At 37.4% G+C, this 20,829-nt stretch overlaps 1 protein-coding gene across 2 annotated transcripts in view; it reads right to left on the bottom strand.

Moving 5' to 3' along the window:
* The window catches only part of LOC310720712 (sodium/potassium/calcium exchanger 3), a 45,287-nt gene that overhangs the window by 5,365 nt on the left and 19,093 nt on the right, over window positions 1–20,829 (bottom strand). For both annotated transcript variants that reach the window (XR_014531806.1, XM_083531606.1), the window contains exons 3-13: window positions 11,699–11,775; window positions 10,450–10,524; window positions 9,943–10,027; window positions 9,370–9,473; window positions 5,491–5,565; window positions 5,244–5,269; window positions 4,923–4,976; window positions 3,109–3,251; window positions 1,352–1,521; window positions 518–722; window positions 239–405 (exon numbers count right to left, since the gene is read on the bottom strand). Coding sequence is in view for 1 of the 2 variants with exons in the window: in XM_083531606.1 (XP_083387732.1) it covers window positions 239–405; window positions 518–722; window positions 1,352–1,521; window positions 3,109–3,251; window positions 4,923–4,976; window positions 5,244–5,269; window positions 5,491–5,565; window positions 9,370–9,473; window positions 9,943–10,027; window positions 10,450–10,524; window positions 11,699–11,775 (1,181 nt within the window). In the remaining variant the exon portion in view is untranslated. The remainder of the gene's footprint in view (window positions 1–238; window positions 406–517; window positions 723–1,351; window positions 1,522–3,108; window positions 3,252–4,922; window positions 4,977–5,243; window positions 5,270–5,490; window positions 5,566–9,369; window positions 9,474–9,942; window positions 10,028–10,449; window positions 10,525–11,698; window positions 11,776–20,829) is intronic.

Raw genomic sequence — 20,829 nt, 5'->3', positions numbered from 1 at the left:
AACGCACATTTTTATCTCGGCCTGCTTTTATTGTGCTTTTATTTTGGATAGCTTTTGTCTCTGCTTTTGTCTTTGTCTTGAAAGCCAAAAATAAAACCAAGAAAACTGTGGGCTCTTTGGTCAAAAACAAAAGTGGAGCTAATTAATATTAAGTAGCAGTCACACCAGATTTCAGTAGCTGTTCCTCCAGTATTCTGTTCATTTTGTTTGTTTGTTTGTTTGTCATTTATGAGCTTACCATCCACACCATCATGTAGGAGAAGATGGCGATCCAGAGTGTTGAACTGATAAAGGTGACCATAAACCAGCGATGCCAGCGAGGAAGAATACAGTTTGGCACAGTGCAGTACAGCAGCACACCCAGTGGCCATGACACTACCCACTTAACACGGGCGCCACACCTATCTGCTCAACACAGCCATGATAATATAGAAATGATTATTCATTTATTTCAGATATAAAGACACAACAACATGCCTATTTGATCCATAATGACTAGAAGAAAGTCTGAAATAACCTGGCAAGCGGTGAGGTCTGAAGATTTCATCGCCGTCATCCTCTTCCTCAGGCTGAGAGTTATCTGCTTTTACAGTTCCATCAATGTCTATCCTCTCTCCATCCTGAAGGGGTCTCTCCACACTCCCTCCGTTCTCAATTCCTCCGGAGCTGAATGTCTTCACAGGGCTTCCCATCTGCCCTGATTCCCTTATCAGCCTCTGTCTCTGAAAAACAAAGTCAACAGTTTCTATCATTTTGAACATCAGGAATGGGTTGACTCAGTGATCTATTTTAAAGCATGACAATATGAGCAATTACAAAGTAACCTTGATCTATACTATATATCATTCTATTCATTTAATTTTCCAAATTAAGGACTATGGGATTTTGAAAAATCATTATAAAAATATTTATACATTTTTAAACCAGAAAGATAGTTGGAAAATGAAAGATACTGTTCCTTACTCTCGAATCTGATTGGTCAGAAGTTGGTTTTGCAAAACAATGAATATCAATAAGTAGAATACCTATTTTTAATGTTTTTTCTCCTAGTTATGAATGTGGATAGGGTCACTGTATATAGATATTTTCAGACAGCAACCTTAAACTATGAAAACTCTCTTTTCCAGCAGTATCACCTTCATTCAGCCTTTGAAAAAGTATTTCTTAATGTTTTCGCTAACCAAGAAGAATCTACTAGAAACATTGCAGACTGTTCCCCTGCTGGCTGAGCCATGCTATGTAAACTACAAGACTTCAATCTGAAAATGACCTTGCTATGATATACTGTAATGTATAAAAAGTGTGTGCGATGGTGTGTAGTGTATGCTGATGGGGTGAGGTGCATTCTCACTTCGCTGATTAATACACGGCCGGCCATGCTGAGACGAGTGCGAGGTGAGAAATGGGGCGTGATCATGATGCGTAGACCTGCCTCTGGAAAAGAGAGCTGGTGAGGCCGGAGGATCAGCAGCTCATCCACCATCACCACTGGAGATTCCTGCTGTGCTGCACCAGACTGACCTGGGAACAGTATAAATATATATCAACCTACACTAAATTGAGAAAAAAACAGTGATATAACTTTTTATGCTGACCTGAGAACAGTACCAAGATATATTATTCTAGACTGACCTGAGAACAGTACCAAGATATATTAGTCTAGACTGACCTGAGAACAGTACCAAGATATATTATTCTAGACTGACCTGAGAACAGTACCAAGATATATTAGTCTGGACTGACCTGAGAATAGTACCAAGATATATTAGTCTAGACTGACCTGAGAATAGTACCAAGATATATTAGTCTAGACTGACCTGAGAACAGTACCAAGATATATTAGTCTAGACTGACCTGAGAACAGTACCAAGATATATTATTCTAGACTGACCTGAGAACAGTACCAAGATATATTAGTCTAGACTGACCTGAGAACAGTACCAAGATATATTAGTCTAGACTGACCTGAGAACAGTACCAAGATATATTAGTCTAGACTGACCTGAGAACAGTACCAAGATATATTAGTCTAGACTGACCTGAGAACAGTACCAAGATATATTAGTCTAGACTGACCTGAGAACAGTAATAAAATATATTATTTTAAACTGAGCAGGGAACAGTAATACGATATATTTTTCTGAACTGACCTGGGAACAGCAATAGGATTTATTAATCTAAAAGGACCTGAACACAGTACTGAGATATATTATTTTACACTAACCTGGGTAACAGTAATAAGATGTATTATTTTAAACTGACCTGAGAAAAGAAATAGATAGGATATATTAACCTACACTGACCTCAGAACAGTACAGAGATTTACTATTTTACACAGATCTGAGAACAGTGCATAGAAATATGATTTGACACAAACAATAATAATACAAATTATTAATACATCATCATCATTTATATAAAACTGTTCAATACCATTACACATGTATTGTTCTAGAAACAGTGTTTGTATGACCATTATAACTGCAGCTTTCTGTACTTTTACAATTGTAGTTTGTATAAGTATTTTTTTTAAAAGGCACTGACAAATGTCAGATTACCAGAGTTTCACAGACTTTCCTCCGCCAACACACAGAGATCATCACAGATAACGATGTGACTGTTACCAAAAACAATGACCAAGTGCTGACAGCGCGAAACACACACAGACACAAAACATATGAACAGACTGATGCAACAGCACAAACACACACAGGCTCACACTAAATTAGGAAAAGAAGAGCTGCGGGAGCAGCAGCGGCATGGTGTTCCCTGTCCGGAACAGCACAAACTTCCCAGTTCTAAAGTGATCTAATCAAAATAGTATTTCAAAATATTATTACAAACTCTTCGGAGAAACAAAAAAAAAAAGAAAAGAAAATGTCAGAAATAGCACATTAACAAATAAATTCATATCGTGTAAACTATTATTTCAGACTGATGGCTTCTAATTATTCTGTGTAACAAATGTGTTTCAATCGCAGTGTAAACGGATTTCATAAATGAAACTTTTTCCTTTGCTCTCAGCAGTAATAAAAAAAAGGCAGAAGGCCAGGTTTAACTACTTGTTATCAATAGGATTAAATGGAGTTATTAAAAAATGGAAGTGACCTTTTCTTAAAAGCACCATAGATGTATTGCAGTTGGCTCCATCCTCCACAGTGTCATCGTTTCGAGGGGTTTCTCCACAGAGACAGCACCAACCCGGACCACCGCAACGCCGCTCCACAAAGCTCGCAATCTGACTGTTAAACCTGCACACAGCAAACAATCTGTTGTCTTCTCTTTTTATGGATAAACAAAAAATATTATTCTTACTAGTGCAACATGGTTTCAATGTTGTCACTAAGAAATGCAAGCAATTATGCAACAATGAAAAAATTAAGGTTTGTATACTTGGTTTTTGGCTACTATCTTCAAAGAGTCCAATTTTTTAGGAACCTAAAACTATAATAGTAACTGTATCCTGCAACATCAGAATCAACCTAGAAATAAGATTAACAAGAAGCGAAACCAAGGAGTCTAAAACCTCTCTTGGGTTTAAAAGTTAATACTAAGTCCTGATTTTACATTTGGAAATAGATATACAAACCATTGAACTTATTAAGAGAATCATTATTTTGATTCATGTTCATTTAAAGTTGAAAGTTTTTTTGTGTGAAAACATGTGCCTGCTTGATCACATGATCAGCAGTGCATGTGGTGTCCAGTTTTGCATGTTTGTCTTAATGAATTTGTAAGTAAGAAGTATTATAAATATTAAATCCATACATATAGGTCACTGCTGCTTTAAAGTCACCTTAAAAACAAGCAAATTTACGTAGAAATTAAGACACTGAGACGACGTGTTAAATTGACAGAAATTCATATAATCGACAAAAAATACATATAATACTAAATTAATAAAAAGAATCTCACTGTTACCTTAGTAACCATAATCAGCGTTATCATCAACCACAAGTTTGTTAATCTCGATGCATTAACTTCTTAATTCCGTTGATCAACATATTACTTATATAGTCAGGAACATGCAATTTTACTTATTTACACAATGTGCAATATTGAAAGTTTATTTTCACTACATAATGTATACTATACTGTATATTGGAATTAGAAAGTCTATTTGTGTATTCTATTTCATGTAAAAACTAAATTCAATTTATTTTTATTTGTATAGCGCTTTTATTTTATAAAAAGCTTTTGTGACTCTTTTGTGACTTTTGTGAGAAACACACACAAGAATTACAATGTACATGTACTGCAATGCACATGTCCAAAAATTAAAAACCTGAAATGTGCTAATCAGAACATTACATGTTTAACATTAATCAATACAGTTTCTTTAGTATTTATTTACTTTACTTTATTTTTTTTACTCTTTTCACAGTGATACATTTTTTTACAAACTCACAGGAGTTACTGGAAACATTTATCGAACACATAAATCTCATTTATATTCTGCTTCCTCTCCCAGTGTTGCACATGATATTCTTCTAATTAGACTTTTTGTTTGGATTACCTGCAATAAACGGACTGAGCGGAAATTTCATTTGCATTTCATTTGCCTTCGTCAATGAGGTGATGTACAACTGCTGACTTCTCATATCCGATCGGTCAGAGGGTATTCGTTTATTTTCCATAGTTCTAGCTCGTAGTTTAAGCAAATTACAAATTCATATTGAATGTGGTCATTCAAATGCGTTCTATAGCAACACCGGACAGAGGGATCTGTAGCTGCTCAAAGCTGCACGTAAACAGATAAAAAAAACATTTAATATAATTGTTCTATGAGAAGTTTTTTCGTTGACCATAACACCACGTCCTGTTGTTTTATTCCTTACTTAGTAAATCAGGGCCTAAATGTCTTGATGTAATATGTGTTTTCTTCCATGTGTCCAAAGGGGTATGTAAACTTTTGCACTCACTTCATGATGAGAATGTAAACTCCGTACATGGAAATCAGAAGTATGGACTCCCACCTGAAAGAGAGTTCACAAGACGGATAAATAAAGGTTAGTGCCAGATACATGCTCTATTTGGAGTCGGTTCGTTTGGACCAAAGAATGACAAATGCTGTGTGAAGCATCCACAGCGATGCTCAATTGACTACACTTGCTGTTATACAAGAGGAAATAATGTTCGCTGATTGCGCACGCTGTTCCCTGTAAGCATAGCGCAGAGGTAATAAGCCTGTTTGATGCATTCATTCATATGTAAAAGTAATGAAGGGCTGTAATTAGACTTACCACACAACACACCCATCGTAGATGACCTAGAAGGAGCAGTTCAGAAAAATGAATAAAGGCAGCAAATTAATGGCAACAAGCATCAGTTATTATTAAATATTTCAAATCAGGATTTTATCAGTTTTATTCAGAAGTGTATTTTATTAAAGAATCAAACATTTGTCTGGCTTGACTACTGTTCAGTTTAATCGCAGGGACGTTTATCTCTCTCTCGCTCTCTCGCACATACACAGGCACGTACACTCACCAAGATCAAAGCCAGAACGGAGAAGATGTAGTAGAGTGAGTCTCGGAACAGAGACCACCAGGTAAGAGCCACCGCCTGTGAGCGAGAGAACGAGATTCACATTACTGATCACACACTGTCACTCATGTTTCAGGCAGAAACAGCTCATGCATACTAATGCAGGTATGCTAACACCGGTAAAAAGAAAGTTCTAGCACAAAGAGGGAAAGAAAATAATTTTTTGCTTAGATGATTCTTTTCTTAGGCTTATGGCTTCAGGCTTAAGCATAAAATGCAACTAGAATGTGACATTTACAGACGAAAATTGAGCGGTGCTTGATGGTGCAAAAGTCGTTACTGGACACGCTTCACTGTCTGTACAAAATTCGAGAAACGATTGTCCTTGATAAGATGAATATTTGGATAGGTCACAGATTTAGAATCAGTATAATTGATTGATCCTATAGGGAAATTGTTGGATTGCAGCTGCTCACAGTAAAATGAAAGAAAAGATTAAAGTAAAATAAAATCTATATTAAGTCAAATGAAATGTGAATACATGAAAAAATTATATCGTTGCACCATCTGTAACACGCTGGGACTCCACAACTCTCAGAACAATTAATAACATTGCACTCAGTACTATGCATTTTTGCGTAATTTGACGCCATACTGAAAGATGTACATTCTACTGGTGCACTTCCATCTCCCGTGTTTGTATAAAAAGTCCCTCATGCTAATATACAGTATCTCCCATAAGTGAGTACATCCCTCACGTTTCCGCAACCATTTTAGTTTATCTTCTAAAGTGACAATACTATGGAAATGAAACTTGGATATATTTTAGAGTAGTCAATGTGCAGCTTTTTAAGCAGTATAAATTTACTGTCCTCAGAAAATTCCACCAACATACAGCCATTAGTGTCTGGCAACAAAAGTAAGTACACTCTAAGTGAACATTTTGTCTGTTTCATAGGTTATAAATATGTGGTAACACATAGGCTCACTAACAAGCATTCTCACAACCTTCTTTGTTCATATTTAGCATGGGTGGCAATATTAGTGAAGGGCACTGTTGTTTAGCTGTCAATACTATAATACAGAGCGTTATTAAAATACATCAGCAAGCATTGTCATTTGCAATAAGCTTACAGTAAGTGCTATCAATGAAGCGTAAACCTTGGTGGCTGAGGGAAAAGAAAGCATCTGTGCCTCAGTGTTTGGTGCTTATAGAAGTATATGGACAAAAGTTAATGGACCCCCGACCATGCGATTCATGGGTGCTTTTTAAACATTATATTCCATATTCATTCCCCATTCTCTGTTTTAATAACCTCCACTCTTCTGGGAAGATATTTCACTAGATTTCAGTGGTTAATGGAAATTTATGCTCATTCACCCCAAGGGTGTTTGTAAAGTCAGGTACTGATGCAGGGTGAGGAGACCTGCGGTGCAGTCAGCGTTCCAATCATCTCAAATGTGTTCAGTACAATAGCGGTCAGAGCTCTATAACTGGCAACTCAGAATCTTAAACTAAAAACCCATGTACACCATATATTCATGCTGGAACAGGTCTTCTAGTCCAAATAAATGAAAAATTAAATGATACTGCATTAAAAGACAAACTATGTGTTTATACTAGAAATGTGTTCTTTCAAATTGCAGTAACAGTTGGGGGGAGAACCACTTATTACTGGAAAAAAAAAGGTGTCCCAGTACTTTTTTCCATATTGTATAAATCGTCTCATAGTTCTTCCTCAGGGACACTCAGGGTGTCTGCTTTGCTTGGATTGCCAACAATATTCGCATAAAATGATGTCCAATTGATGTCATTTACTGTTGTCTTTTTAGTAATGCATCAGCAAACACTATCCTCATGTCAAGTAGTAGTATCACATGGTATCTGAGTACATGCACATCAGAGGGATACCCAATACCAGTATCAATAGTTCTAATAACTGTACAAGCAAAAGCAAGTTTTAAGAATGTAATCACTGATCAGAAAGAAAGAAAGAAAAGATGCTTAAAATACTATATATACTCAGATATAATAATAATAATAAACTATAGATATATGAATATATAATATTACAAATAATTATGATGTATGCAATGCAAACCATAAGGAAGTTTTAAATAGTAATGCACAGCTCATCTTGTCCCTTTTTCTGATTTTAATAATGTATAACTTTGCTCTTTGTGCTTTCTTTTGGCTCACAACTAGATAAAAGTGGCACAAGGCAAAAGCAAAACCCTAACCCTAACCCTAACCCAAACACCTTTCTTGTATCCCTTATATAGATTTTTGTATGATTTCTGTTTTATCTAAAAAAGTAGTTTAAGATGTCTCACTATAGCTTCTTTTGGCTTCTCCCATTAGGGGTCGCCACAGCGGATCATCCGTCTCCATACCCCCTGTCCTCTACATCTGCCTCTTTCAATCCAACTACCTGCATGTCTTCCCTCACCACATTCATAAACCTCCTCTTTGGCCTTCCACTTTTCCACCTTCCTGGCGGCTACATCCTCAGCATTCTCCTACCGATATACCCCATGTCCCTCCTCTGCACATGTCCAAACTGTCTCAATCGAGCCTCTCTCATTTTGTCCCGAAAACATCCAACATGCCCGGCCCCTTTAATAAACTCGTTTCTAATCCTGTCCATCCTCGTCAATCCCAATGAAAATCTCAACATCAGCTCTGCTAGCTCCAGCTCCACCTCCTGTCTTTTACTCAGTGCCACTGTCTCTAAACCGTACAACATCGCAAGTCTCACCACAGTCCTAAAAACTTTCCCGTTCACTCTTGCATATACCCTTCTATCACAAAAAATATAAATGCAGAAGTAGGAGGCTCATTGTTCATGTCAATTCAATTAAATAAAATTATATAGCGCTTTTTACAATGGACACTGTCTCAAAGCAGCTTTACACAAATAAAGCCGTAATAAGGCTATACAGTACAGTGGCTTCAAAACAAAGTTTTGTACTCCTTAAAATACATGTCACGTGCATGCAAAATAAGGAGCTTTTAACTGTCTTGATGTCATTTTTACGATGAGACAGGAATTTAGGATGGAACATATTCACAAATATTACCATGGCCAATACCATGGCTAATATATTACCAATATTAATATTACTATGGACATGAGCCAGAGCAATGACAATAACTTGATTTTTTATTTTTTTTTCACAACATTTCCATGAACATTTGGAAAACTGAATAAAACGCACAAGTTCGATCAGCCTAAAACACATTTTATAACTCGTGCTTGAGAAAACGATTTCATTTGCCTAACAGTGACATTGGCAATGTTGGAGCAGAACACTTCAGATTCTTGAAGGCATCTGAATGGACAGAAAATCCAAAGAGGAGATGAAGTGCTTAATGTCATAAAAGTTATTAATTTTTGTAATGTCATCAGAATGATGTCATTAAAGTTGTTAAGTTGGTCATTTTGACATTGTGTTGGAGCACACTAGCTTATGTAACATGTTCATAGAAAAAGCTACAAAACTTCATTTTTGATTTAATAGGGACTTTTTCCACAATATAAAGTTTTAATAACAGAAAGGTTTAGTTTCAAAGAGTTTCTGCACCATTTAATGTAACTATAAAAGGATCAAACATACTACACATTCTTTAATACATATTTTGATATTATTGAAAATTGCTGTCGTGATATAAGACTATAAAATGTGTCATTATAGGAAAAGAATCTTCAGGGTAGCATCTGAAATTTTACTTTGCGGTTGGTTATTTTCATAGAACAGCATCCCCTGTCATGTCAAAACAAAATGTATGTATTTAGTAGTTTACAAACATGTCCGCCTACTTTTCCTGCTTCCGACATCTACGTGTGTGTGTTAATTAAAACAGATGGAACAGACAGTTACCTGACCAGCGAAGATGCCACACACTCCGATGATGACGAGGATGTTGAAAACAGCTGACCCGACAATTGTTCCCACTCCCACATCCCCCTTAGTGATGAATACACCTGTCAATCAAACCGAGGCTATGATTAGAGGCTTATAAACAGTCATGATGCTTTGAAATGGTTTTTATGCAGTACTCAGATCTGCCAGAAGGATTACATCATCGCTTAACTGATTAATGGAGATTAATATATTCAAGATTCTACAATCTTGTGTGATCAATGAAGAAGAATGTGTAGACATATAATAATATAATATATATATGCATTCATTTTACTCATTTGAAATTACAGTTTGTCATGTAACAGTAATGCAAAGTGATTGATGCAAGTTGCAATGTACAAAAACAACAATTTACATGTCTATAAAATAATTCAGAACACATACACATTTTCTGGTTCTAATTCCTCTAAATGGCCTAGTTCCCAGACCGGGTTAAAGGTCTTTTCGTTTAATACTCAATGTTTGTGTTACAGAAAAGTGATCAAATGCCAAAAGTGATCATGACATAGAAGTGACCTCTGAACTGACCAATCAGAGAAGTGAAAAGCTCAGGAGCAGAGCTTCCAGCAGCCATGAACGTAGCCCCGGCCACATCCTCACTCAATTGCAGGTTCTGAGGCAAATGAAGAGAAACACTACAGATGATTATGCAGTCAGACAGCCTACATAACATCCTTAACACAGCACAGTGGTAAAAATGGAGGTCAATTAAGAGACTCTGTGTGAAAAAAAGCATCCCCAAAACAAGGCACATATCTCACAAGATTATGACTCGGCTCAATCTCATTTCTTTGCCTAAGCTCCTTTTAGTGCAATCGCTCCACACAAAAGCAGCATTACCTTTGGTTGAAAAAAAGCCCTATTTGAAGGGGAAAAAATGCCTGTCTGAAGGGGACTGTAATTTCCAGATGCTCCCCAAGACCTTTAACTAGATTTGGTGACACGTTGTGCTAACATCTCAAATGAGGGAAAGGGAACAAATTGAGCTGTCAGCACATGGCTGCTCATATGGCACCCTCCATTAGACTTTCTCACCTCCGAGATCTTCTCCAGGGAGGGGACGAAGTAGTCATCGCAGACGATAGCGAGAGCGTAGAACATATAAATGGCCTGGAAGAGAAAGAATATTAAGTAAAGAGCCAGGTTCCTCATTTAGCGATTTACTTTTGTTTTATTTGTATATACTGTAGGTGTTATTCATATATTTTTTCAATACATTCAAAATGACCAAAAAATGGATTTAAACATGAAAACCTTATATGCATACAAACTGAAAATTTTGCTTATTTGGCGAATGTTTCCCTGATGAAGAACTTTTAGTCAGTAGTAGGATGACATTAGTGATTAAGTAGAAAAAAAACCTAAATAGATATGTGCCATCATTAAGGAGAAAAACTGTTAAAGCTGTAAGGCACAACATTTCCAGTTAAAATTTCAAAACATATTGAGTCAATGAAGTTTAGAACGAAAAGAAAAGAAAGAAAGAAATTCAGAAAGAAAAACAGAGAGTATGTATTTATACTGTATGAACAAAAGTTTGTGGGCACCTGACCATAAGATTTGCATGTGCTTTTTGAACATCACATTCCAAATTTAGTCCCCATTTGCGGTTATAGTAGCCTCCACTCTTCTGGGAAGATGTTCCACTAAAGTTTGTATTGTGCTTGTAAAGATAAGTGCTCATTCAGCCACAAGGGTGTTAGTAAAGTCAGGTAATTATGTAGGGTGAGGAGGCCCTGTAACGTCCCATGTAAAGCATATCTTTATGGAGCTGGTTTTATGCACAGGGGCATTGTCATGCTGAAACAGGTTCGGGTCTCCTAGCTTGAGTGAAGGAAAAATTGTATGATACCACCTCCAAGACATCCTATACAATTGTATGGGGACAGTTTGGAGAAAAACCACATAGGGCTGGGAAAATCAGGTGCCCCAATTTTTTTTGTCCATATAGTGTAGCTCTGTTCTGAGTCGGTGACTCTGATTAAAACAGGTACATTACAGATTTTGAATTGCCTTTTTTAAACTGCTCAGTCATGTTAGTTGCTTATCTGAACCTTTGTGATAAAAAAAAAAAAAAACAGACCTTTAATTGCATATTTCTGAGTTAGTGATTTCAGGATAATAGTAAGAAAGTTATTTTAGACTCAATGCTATGTGTTTGCTTTTTGGTTTTATTTAGTGCATGCATTTAAAATCATCCATTGTGTATAATCTCTTATAATAGAAGCTCTAGGGAGGGGTTTGTGGCAGCATTGAAGAGAAGTGTATTGTGTGATTAACTTACACATAGCACATGCAGAAGCACGGCCCCTCTCTTCCTCTGTTCCTTAGTAAAAATGTCTTCAGGGAACTCATGGATGGCTGAAAGAGAGAGAAACAGAGACAGAGACAGAGAGACAGAGAGAGAAAGAGAGAAAGAGAGAGAGAGAGAGAGAGAGAGAGAGAGAGAGAGAGAGAGAGAGAGAGAGAGAAAGAGAGAGAGAGAGAGAGAGAGAGAGAGAGAGAGAGAGAGAGAGAGAGAGAGAGAGAGAGAGAGACGAATGACGATTTGCACATATTTTTGCAGTTAATCTTAACTCAAACAGGATGGATGATGGTGTACTAAGCATGACGTGTTGTTAAACATGACACACAGATGACTAAAATCCCAGTGTAGTCTAGCGTCAACTTAAATATCTCACAATAGTGCACAGCGAACCTGAACGAACTGTCGTAAATATGCATATCATCGTAATATTGTTGTCATTCAGTTCTACCAGGAATTCGGTTCACCGCAGTAAACCGCATGACAACAAACTAAATTCAATTAGCTTTGGCTCAGGTGCTCTTAGATATGTTTATACTCGTGTGTAGCGTGAGTGTGTATGTGTATGTGTGTGCAAAAGTATGTGTAATGTCTCTTGTGTGTAAGCACAGCAGGAGCCTTAAGCACTCCATGTGTGCAGGTTAGAACAGCAGTCAGGCAGAGGAGAAAATGAACTTTAACGACTAAAGAGAGCCCTGTCTATTTTTAGCAGCAGAGCATCACTACGCCACCCGAGGCACACACACACACACAGATACGTAACAAGGATGCCTCGTCACGCCACCGCCGCTTTCCTTACACGAATGCAACAATCCCGTCTTCTGCTGCAAGTGTGGGACGCAATTATTATTCTCCGTTCCAGAATTCTGACATATACAGGGCAGACAGTGTGTATAGTGTAGATGCTTGTGTGTGTCCAGGTTTGCAACTATAGACAAATAAACATGTTGTCGTTAGCTTATCGCATGCTATGAGCACAGAATTTGTAGAGCCCTCAGCGTTTGATTTGATTTTCATTCCTGGTGACGTGATGTGATTATAAACCAAATCTTTATGCATTGTAATGCAACTATATCTTAGATTTCAGTAGCCTACATTATGTTTTTTTTTCACCTTGATGCAAGTATCACTGCACATTTTAAAACAATATTGTAGTAGTATAATCTTCATGACGAGATAAATTTTACTGGCTGTATTTCCTTTTGGCCTTTCACAACAAGTGTCACTTTTTACTGAACATATTTACGTATTTCAATGCACTAAATTCGGATCACACTGTGCATGAGGCGGGAATACACCACATGACCAGAAATCCCAGCCAGACATGGTGGTATCACACAAGGAATAATCTATACTTAAAGATCTAAGCCAAGTACAGTGGCACCAAATATAGAGAACTAGACTTGGACTTGCAAATTTTGACAAACAGACAAACTAATAAATGACCTGGCACAAGAGAAGGATAGCAGGATGGAGAGAGGAATAAAACAGAAACAAAATGCAAATGAACTGTCAGTATCCTAAAACACATTTCTCATTACCCTAGTCATTTGTTAGATCATTTGCAAACAAAATGTCATATACTTTATACACATCCCCCATGTGTTTACAAAATTACAGACCTTTTTTTTAATTAATTATAAAAACCAAATTAATATTAGGAAAGTATTTACAAAATTACAGACCTGTTTTTAATTAATAACAAAAAACAAATTAATATTAGGAAAGTATTTACAAAATTACAGACCTGTTTTTAATTAATTATAAAAACCAAAGTAATATTGGGCAATGTGTAATTAGTAAATCTCCAATGGTGTTTCACAGTGCACAGGTTTTACAACTGGTGAAGGCAGTGAATGCATTTATGTGGGATTAGTGAATTATTTTTGCATGAATATGTAAGATAGTCTTCTTTAAACCTTAGAATCAGGGTGTAAAATTAGGCGAGATTTGTGCTAGAAAAAAATAGAAATATATCTGCAATACTTATGAGTTATATGATACAAACTAGAGGTCGACCGATTCATAGTTTTTGCCAATTAATCTGCACTGATAGTTGATTGTTGTAACTATTAGCTATCAGCAAAAATACATGCCGATAGTTTTTCCTGGTTGAATTATTCAGTATGAGAGCTGCCTCTAGAGGCGAATCCCTGACACCATATGCTATTTATTTGATCTGTCTTTTTTATTCATTTTGGATGTAACTGTTTTTATTAACTTGCAGTGTTACTTTTTGTTTCAGTTTCAATGTGTCTTTTATTTTTCTCAATATTTATTAATTTAATTTATATATCCATATTTATTTAAATTAGGACATTTTCATGATTCAGTACTGTTTGTTATTTTTGTAATAAAGTTCAGTACTATTTTACATGGAGTGTTATGTTTGTTTTTTATCCAGTATCCATTTAAAAATGGATCGGTTAAATCGGATATATTATTCAGTTATCGGCAAGTACAATCCAACCTAGCAAGCTATCAGTATCTGTAAAATCCGAAAACAGTCAACCTCTAATACATACAAACAACATTGCTACTGTTTTTATTTTCTGTCTGTACCAATGCAACATTGAAAACACGTTGATATTCAAATAGACTGAAATGAATATTAAATTAAAATTGAAATGCAATGTTTCTTTGTCTCCGGTGACATTTTAAATGAAAGCATGCACATGCCGATGTAAAAGTCATTATTGCGGCGTTCTGATGATCGATTACAAATTGCAGCACTAATCCTCAAAACGCTACAAATGTACAGAAATAAAGACACTAAACACAAGTTTAAATGTAATCTGTGGTTTAAATATGTATAGCTGAAGCTGTACACACTCATAAACACACTCTTACACACTTGTACACACAGAATCAGGATAATCTTTGTATCTTTAGTCTGGACTCTTGCAGCTCAGACTGTTTAAATACACATTAACGCAGCAGGGATGCCACATGGCCCCGGGATAATCTCACTATCTCTCCTTCATCTTTCCCCTGCCCCAGAGTACTCGTCTCTCTCCACTTTCCCTTTCATTTGCTGCTATTAATTTTTAGCCTTTTTCCATCACACACCTCTTGACACCTCCATTTTCTGTCATTCTTCCTTCCTGCTTCCTATGCTTCTTTCTCTCTTGCTCTCTTGTTCCTCCTGCCAAAAGAAGGGCATGGCAGCGAGAAACCCTGGACGCCCGAGCGAAAGCCTTTTTTCGCCGAACGGCTTCGGTACAGGCAGTTGCTATGGAAACCCTCTCCCAGGGGGGAAGTTGGTTTGTCGATGGGCTGCCATGGCAAGCCTATGGAAGTCAAGTGGAAGAGTGAGAAACCCGGGTGGAGAGACGAGCTTTTCCCATGGACTCGAGAGCAAATGGAAAAAAGCGGAAAGTAACAGAAAGGGATAGCGAGAGAGAGATAGAGAGAGAGAGAGAGAGAGAGAGAGAGAGAGAGAGAGAGAGAGAGAGAGAGACTGACAGGCAGTTTAGTAGTGCAATTGCTAAAAATATTTATTTTTCCAAACCAGCTCTCAGGAGAGAGTTTGAGAAATTGAGTATGAGAGAGCAGAAAGGCCGTGTCAGTCATAACCAGTAGAACAAACTTCATGACTATTTTAACAACACTGCACAATCAATCCTATTTTAAACATTTTCCTTAACTGATCAATCTTTAAAGCTGTGACCCTTTTATCGAATTTAACTGTTTAAAATTAACGGTTTTGCTACACATCCAGTACTGCTTTCGTCAGCTGACTGAGTAGTTATTTAGCAATTAATAACTTATTAGTTGAGCTAAATTGCAGAAATTCATTAAAATTGTCAATTCATGTTTAAAAAAACATCACCTGGTCGCCCCCCCCCCCCATTTTATTTTAATTGTCTAGTTTTGCCAATTGTATTCCCAGTGCTGCCTCAGATTTTTGTTCTTAGCTAATTTGAGTAGAACCTTACTTTTTTAATACAACCACTTTAATATTATTTGTTTTGAGACTCTTCACAGCAGAAGTAGTTGATGGTTACATGAGTTATCAGCTTAAACCAGTCAGCCCTTTGTTATATAGTGCTTGTTGTTTGAGCCATTACTAAGCAAGCCTAAAATAAATCTCTTCATCTGTGGTTTAATTCCCTCTTGTTTTAGTCATTAACCTTTCTCATTTTTCTACACAATCAGATCTGCTGTTAAAATATAGAAATACAAGTAAAAAAAAAAAGATGAAAGAAAAACAGCTGAAACATCTGGCAGGAACCCGGGGCTTATGCCCACCGCAGGCTCAACCTGTCAGAACACATACTCATCACATTGACCTTTCACCTCATGGTCATGGCTTTCCGATCCTTTCACTGTGCCCTGCGATCCAATCAGTTCTCAGGTTGAGAAAGCTGTAACCAATCAGATGCTGGCCCCATCCCTGTGGAGCTGCATTGCCCGTAGCCCCCAGCAATGCACGGCCTCGTAACCATAACAGCTCATAGTTTGACTTTTTTCTGAGGCCTGCATTTCTGCATTTTTTTCCCTCACTTGTTGCACAACTGATCCAATCAAGAGTTTTGGATGAAGGTCAGAAACAGAGCAGGGATGTTGTACAGTGCAATCGGTGTGAGAACTGTGTGTGTTGCATGTGATTTTAAAACATATTAAGAGGGTGGGGTGGATGAGTGCAGAGCAAATTCAACACCAGAATGAGTACATATCTGTATATTCACTTCATGTGTATGTTTTTATGCGTGTGCGCATACGCGCGTGCGAGAGAGAGAGAGAGAGAGAGAGAGAGAGAGAGAGAGAGAGAGAGAGAGAGAGAGAGACAGAAGATAGAGAGAGAATGTTGTGTTATTGACTGCAGAGTCTGCAGGACATCCTGGAATCCAGCTAAGTTATCAAGTGAAAAACACTCCAACCACGGCAGAGTCAGCACCGCTACATGTGCTAAAACCCCATGCTGTCCCTCGACACACACACACACACACACACACACACACACACACACACATACACACACACACACACACACACACACACACACACACACACACACACACACACACACAAATACAAATCCTGGTCACATGAAACCCTCTGACACATTTCCTTTAAGCACACACATTTGGGACACTTGTGCACTCCAGACTATGGAAAAAGTTGACCTTTGCTGCAAGAAATTACTGCTAAAAGGAATGTTAAAGTCCAGCGTTGCCCAAATCCATATGTTTAAAGTCAATAGTAATCTATCTCTAATAATCATAACACTTGTGCATGTGGCCTGTCAAGTATTTTATATATATATATATATATATATATATATATATATATATATATATATATATATATATATATATATATATATATATATATATATATATATATATATACAGTGAGGAAAATAAGTATTTGAACACGCTGCTATTTTGCAAGTTCTCCCACTTAGAAATCATGGAGGGGTCTGAAATTGTCATCGTAGGTGCATGTCCACTGTGAGAGACATAATCTAAAAAAAATAATCCAGAAATCACAATATATGATTTTTTAACAATTTATTTGTATGATACAGCTGCAAATAAGTATTTGAACACCTGTCTATCAGCTAAAATTCTGACCCTCAAAGACCTGTTAGTCTGCCTTTAAAATGTCCACCTACACTACATTTATTATCCTAAATTAGATGCACCTGTTTGAGGTCGTTAGCTGCATAAAGACACCTGTCCACCTCATACAATCAGTAAGAATCCAACTACTAACATGGCCAAGACCAAAGAGCTGTCCAAAGACACTAGAGACAAAATTGTACACCTCCACAAGGCTGGAAAGGGCTTCGGGGAAATTGCCAAGCAGCTTGGTGAAAAAAGGTCCACTGTTGGAGCAATCATTAGAAAATGGAAGAAGCTAAACATGACTGTCAATCTCCCTCGGACTGGGGCTCCATGCAAGATCTCACCTCGTGGGGTCTCAATGATCCTAAGGAAGGTGAGAAATCAGCCCAGAACTACACAGGAGAAGCTGGTCAATGACCTGAAAAGAGCTGGGACCACCGTTTCCAAGGTTACTGTTGGTAATACACTAAGACGTCATGGTTTGAAATCATGCATGGCACGGAAGGTTTCCCTGCTTAAACCAGCACATGTCCAGGCACGTCTTAAGTTTGCCAATGACCATTTGGATGATCCAGAGGAGTCATGGGAGAAAGTCATGTGGTCAGATGAGACCAAAATAGAACTTTTGGGTCATAATTCCACTAAACGTGTTTGGAGGAAGAAGAATGATGAGTACCATCCCAAGAACACCATCCCTACTGTGAAGCATGGGGGTGGTAGCATCATGCTTTGGGGGTGTTTTTCTGCACATGGGACAGGGCGACTGCACTGTATTAAGGAGAGGATGACCGGGGCCATGTATTGCGAGATTTTGGGGAACAACCTCCTTCCCTCAGTTAGAGCATTGAAGATGGGTCGAGGCTGGGTCTTCCAACATGACAATGACCCGAAGCACACAGCCAGGATAACCAAGGAGTGGTACTGTAAGAAGCATATCAAGGTTCTGGCGTGGCCTAGCCAGTCTCCAGACCTAAACCCAATAGAGAATCTTTGGAGGGAGCTCAAACTCCGTGTTTCTCAGCGACAGGCCAGAAACCTGACTGATCTAGAGAAGATCTGTGTGGAGGAGTGGGTCAAAATCCCTCCTGCAGTGTGTGCAAACCTGGTGAAAAACTACAGGAAACGTTTGACCTCTGTAATTGCAAACAAAGGCTCCTGTACCAAATATTAACATTGACTTTCTCAGGTGTTCAAATACTTATTTGCAGCTGTATCATACAAATAAATAGTTTAAAAATCATATATTGTGATTTCTGGATTTTTTTTTTTAGATTATGTCTCTCACAGTGGACATGCACCTACGATGACAATTTCAGACCCCTCCATGATTTCTAAGTGGGAGAACTTGCAAAATAGCAGAGTGTTCAAATACTTATTTTCCTCACTGTATATATATATATATATATATATATATATATATATATATATATATATATATATATATATATATATATATTTTTTATATATACAAGAAATTACCTGTTCAATTTGTTAAGAAAATGAAATAATAAACATGTTACTTCACTGACAGATGATTTGTCGATCCCTGCAACTTTCTTGTTAGATTTATTATTTTTGTTTGTTCCTAAAATTCTTTTGCAGATTTGTTGATTTGTTGCTTTGACTTGTTTAAATATCGCTTGTCACGATTTATTGCTGTTGCTAAAATGAAAGCTTTGTGTGGCATAGCTTTGTGTACATAGAGAATGAATGGTCACCCATCACTTTGTCACTTGCTAACGTTAACATATCAAAGTACCAGTTAACAGTAGCAGTTTAAAATCCATCTCTCTCTCTCTCTCTCTCTCTTTCTCTCATTCTCTTTCTCTATTGATTTTTATTAATATTTGGTGTGACCACCCTTTGCCTGCAGGTACTTGGCAGGTATGGGGCTTCCAAACCTGTGGCTGTACACTGCCTTAAATCCTTCTGTTTCATCATGTAATCCAAGACAGACTCAATGATGTTGAGATCAGGGCTCTGTGGGGGCTAAACCATAAGTATCAGTGCTCCTGGATCTTCTCTGCACTAAAGATAATTTTTAATGACATTGTATGTTTGGGGTCATTGTCCTGGTCCAGACTAAATTTGGGGCCAAACAAACACCTCCCTGATCGTATTGCATGATGGAAAATGATCTGCCTGCATTTCTCAGAATTAAGGACAAAATCCTGACCATCTCTCCAACTCTATTCAAAGAAATGCAGCCCCAAACTTGAAAGGAACCTCCACCATGCTTCACTGTTACCTGCAGATGCTCATTGTTGTACCACTCTCCAGTTCTTCAGCAAATAACCTGCCTCCTGCTGCAGCCGAATATTGCAGATCTGGACTCATCAGGCCAAAGCACCTGCTTCCATTTTTCTGCACCCTAGTTCCAGTGTTTTTGTTCATAGATCAATCGTTAAGCCTTGTTTCCATGTTGAAGATATGGCTTTTTGGCTTCAATTCTTTCATTAATACCACGTTTGGCCATTTTTTTCTCTAGACAGTAAATAGGTATACCACTGGTTTCCACCAGTTCTTGCTGATGGCACTGCTGGACATCTTCCGATGTCAAAAGGAAGTAAGCATGATGTGTCTTTTATCTGCTGCATTAAGAATCTACAGTCCTCAATATTGCCTGATTTTTGTGCATTTTCAAAAAGGTCTGAACAGCTGGAACTCCAGTCTGCTTTGAAATCTTTGCGAGAGACCTTTCTGATGCAGTTTAACTACCTTCTGTCTTGTTGCTGTGCTCAGTTTGCCATGGTGTAAGACCTGTGACATGAAACTGTCTTTCACAACCTCAACTTAGTAGCAGAGTTTTTCTGTTCCTCACCCAGTTTGAAGCCTCCTACAAAGCTGTTTCTGTTTCACTTAATGACTGTGTTTCAATCTACATATAAAACTAATGATCATTATCCCCTGCTTGGTATCATTGGTTAATCATACAACTGACTCTGATTCTACAAATTCCCTGACTTTGTGCAAGTGTACCAAGAGTGCAAAAGTAAGAAAGCCAAAGTGTAGTCACACTAAATATTGATTACATCTCGATTTTATTCTTCTGTTCGCTCCCTTAAAATTTTGTGAAGTGATAAAAAATAACCAAATAAAACATACTGTATATGTTTTTAAAGCATCTTTATTTTAGAGCATTTCTTCACACCTGCCTTAAACCTTCGCACTGTACTGTATACATCAACAATTTAAAAAAATGTAGATATAAATATTCCAGAATACAATGATTTGCAAATCACATAATCACATATTTTATCGACAGTGGAACAAAGAAAACATATTAAACTGAGGAAACGCAGCTTTGCAATATTGAATTTGATGGCTGCAATACTGTAGAATGTTTTTACACTGTGTAGCATGTTCTTTTAACAACAGTCTGTACATTGTATACTTATACAATCTGTATATTTATTCATTTCAAATGTGTTAGATAGGGTTGAGGGTCAGAGATCTTTAAATGTCAGGTAAGATCTTCCACTACAAGCCATTTAAACCATTTTACATGGGTTTGTGCACTGGTTTGGGTCTCCTGAT

Source organism: Silurus aristotelis (assembly GCF_946808225.1).
Source record: "Silurus aristotelis genome assembly, chromosome: 26".
In the NCBI taxonomy this organism is placed as follows: Eukaryota; Metazoa; Chordata; class Actinopteri; order Siluriformes; family Siluridae; genus Silurus; species Silurus aristotelis.
The sequence above is the reverse complement of the archived record's forward strand: the minus strand, read 5'-3'. Positions and strand labels throughout refer to the sequence as shown.